This window comes from Microtus ochrogaster, unplaced genomic scaffold, assembly GCF_000317375.1.
Source record: "Microtus ochrogaster isolate Prairie Vole_2 unplaced genomic scaffold, MicOch1.0 UNK47, whole genome shotgun sequence".
Taxonomy (NCBI): Eukaryota; Metazoa; Chordata; class Mammalia; order Rodentia; family Cricetidae; genus Microtus; species Microtus ochrogaster.
The window spans coordinates 1,018,986-1,020,151 of record NW_004949145.1 but is presented as its reverse complement, the minus strand read 5'-3'; the positions used below and the strand labels follow the sequence as shown (position 1 = coordinate 1,020,151).

Sequence of the window (1,166 nt, the reverse complement as noted above, 5' to 3'; positions counted from 1 at the left end):
AAAAAAAAAAGAAATGCTTCTTACCTTGGACATGATGTTAAAACTTCAAGAATGTATGACTGTGCTTCTGGGATGGGGGCGATATCCTGAGAAAGCAGAGCTGGACAGAAAAAAGAAACCATGATTTCCAGGTGCACCCTGTGACCCCAGCGTCACTTAGTACAGGAGCCTCCCATTCCTTTTCTTTTTCTTTCTCTCATCACACATGTACATTTGAGATATCATTAGATTTATGCTTTTTTCCTCCCCCCCCTTCTCTCTCTCGGTTCCTTTCTCAATAAACTCCCTGTTAAAAAAATTACAATTATTTTTCCCTAAGTACTTTATAACTCTGGAATTCAACATATATTTTGTGTAAGTTATCTTTTACTTACGATTATAAATAGTAAGAACAAATACAGAATGGCATTATCAAATCTTCCACCATTTTAACACACGAAGGATTTTCATTATTGAAGATGCCAAGGCAACTGTTGAGCAAATAACTGAGCCAAACTGGAGACTAGACTTGAATTCATCGTGTACAGATGATGATGATGAAGATTGTCCCTACCCTTTCTACAAGGATGCAAAAACAAACTATGAGATGAAGCTTCTTTACACAGTGGGCATCAGAGGGACTCTGTGATCTGGACGTCACCACTAACGAACTGCTCCCGAGAGCAACTTCTTCAGAAAGGGAAGGGAGGGGAAGTTTAGTCATCATTGTAATCACAGTGTTTTTAAAAACTAAACTTCACTGCCTTAAAGAATAATGAGTCATTTAAGAGTGCTGAAGAGATGGCTTGGTTAAGAGCATGGGCTGCTCTTCCAGAGGACTGGGGTTCAATTCCCAGCACACATAAGGCAGCTCACAGTTGTCTGTGAGTCCAGTTCCAATAGTTCTAACTCCTTCCCACAGACACACATTCAGGCCAAACACCAATGCACACAAAATAAAGATGTTATTTTTTAAAAATCTTTGAAAATAAATCATTTAAGTGATATAACCCAGTGCCAAGAAGTCCTATATCTATATATTTATTAATTCTATATCTATTAAAATGCTTCATTCAATCACTCAGTACACTGTGTGGGAAGTCCTATATATATGTTGCTTTTATTAGTTAATGAATAAATCTGTTTCAGTCAGTGGCTTAACAGAATAGAGCTAGGTGGGAAAACTA

The 1,166-nt window shown here is 37.6% G+C and overlaps 1 protein-coding gene across 2 annotated transcripts in view; it reads right to left on the bottom strand.

Annotated features, from left to right (window-relative positions):
- Positions 1-1,166, bottom strand: part of Znf583 (zinc finger protein 583) — a 19,416-nt gene that overhangs the window by 16,578 nt on the left and 1,672 nt on the right. For both annotated transcript variants that reach the window (XM_026777142.1, XM_013354524.2), the window contains exon 2: positions 25-100. In XM_026777142.1, coding sequence (XP_026632943.1) covers positions 25-33 — 9 coding nt within the window. In that variant the 5' untranslated portion in view covers positions 34-100. The remainder of the gene's footprint in view (positions 1-24; positions 101-1,166) is intronic.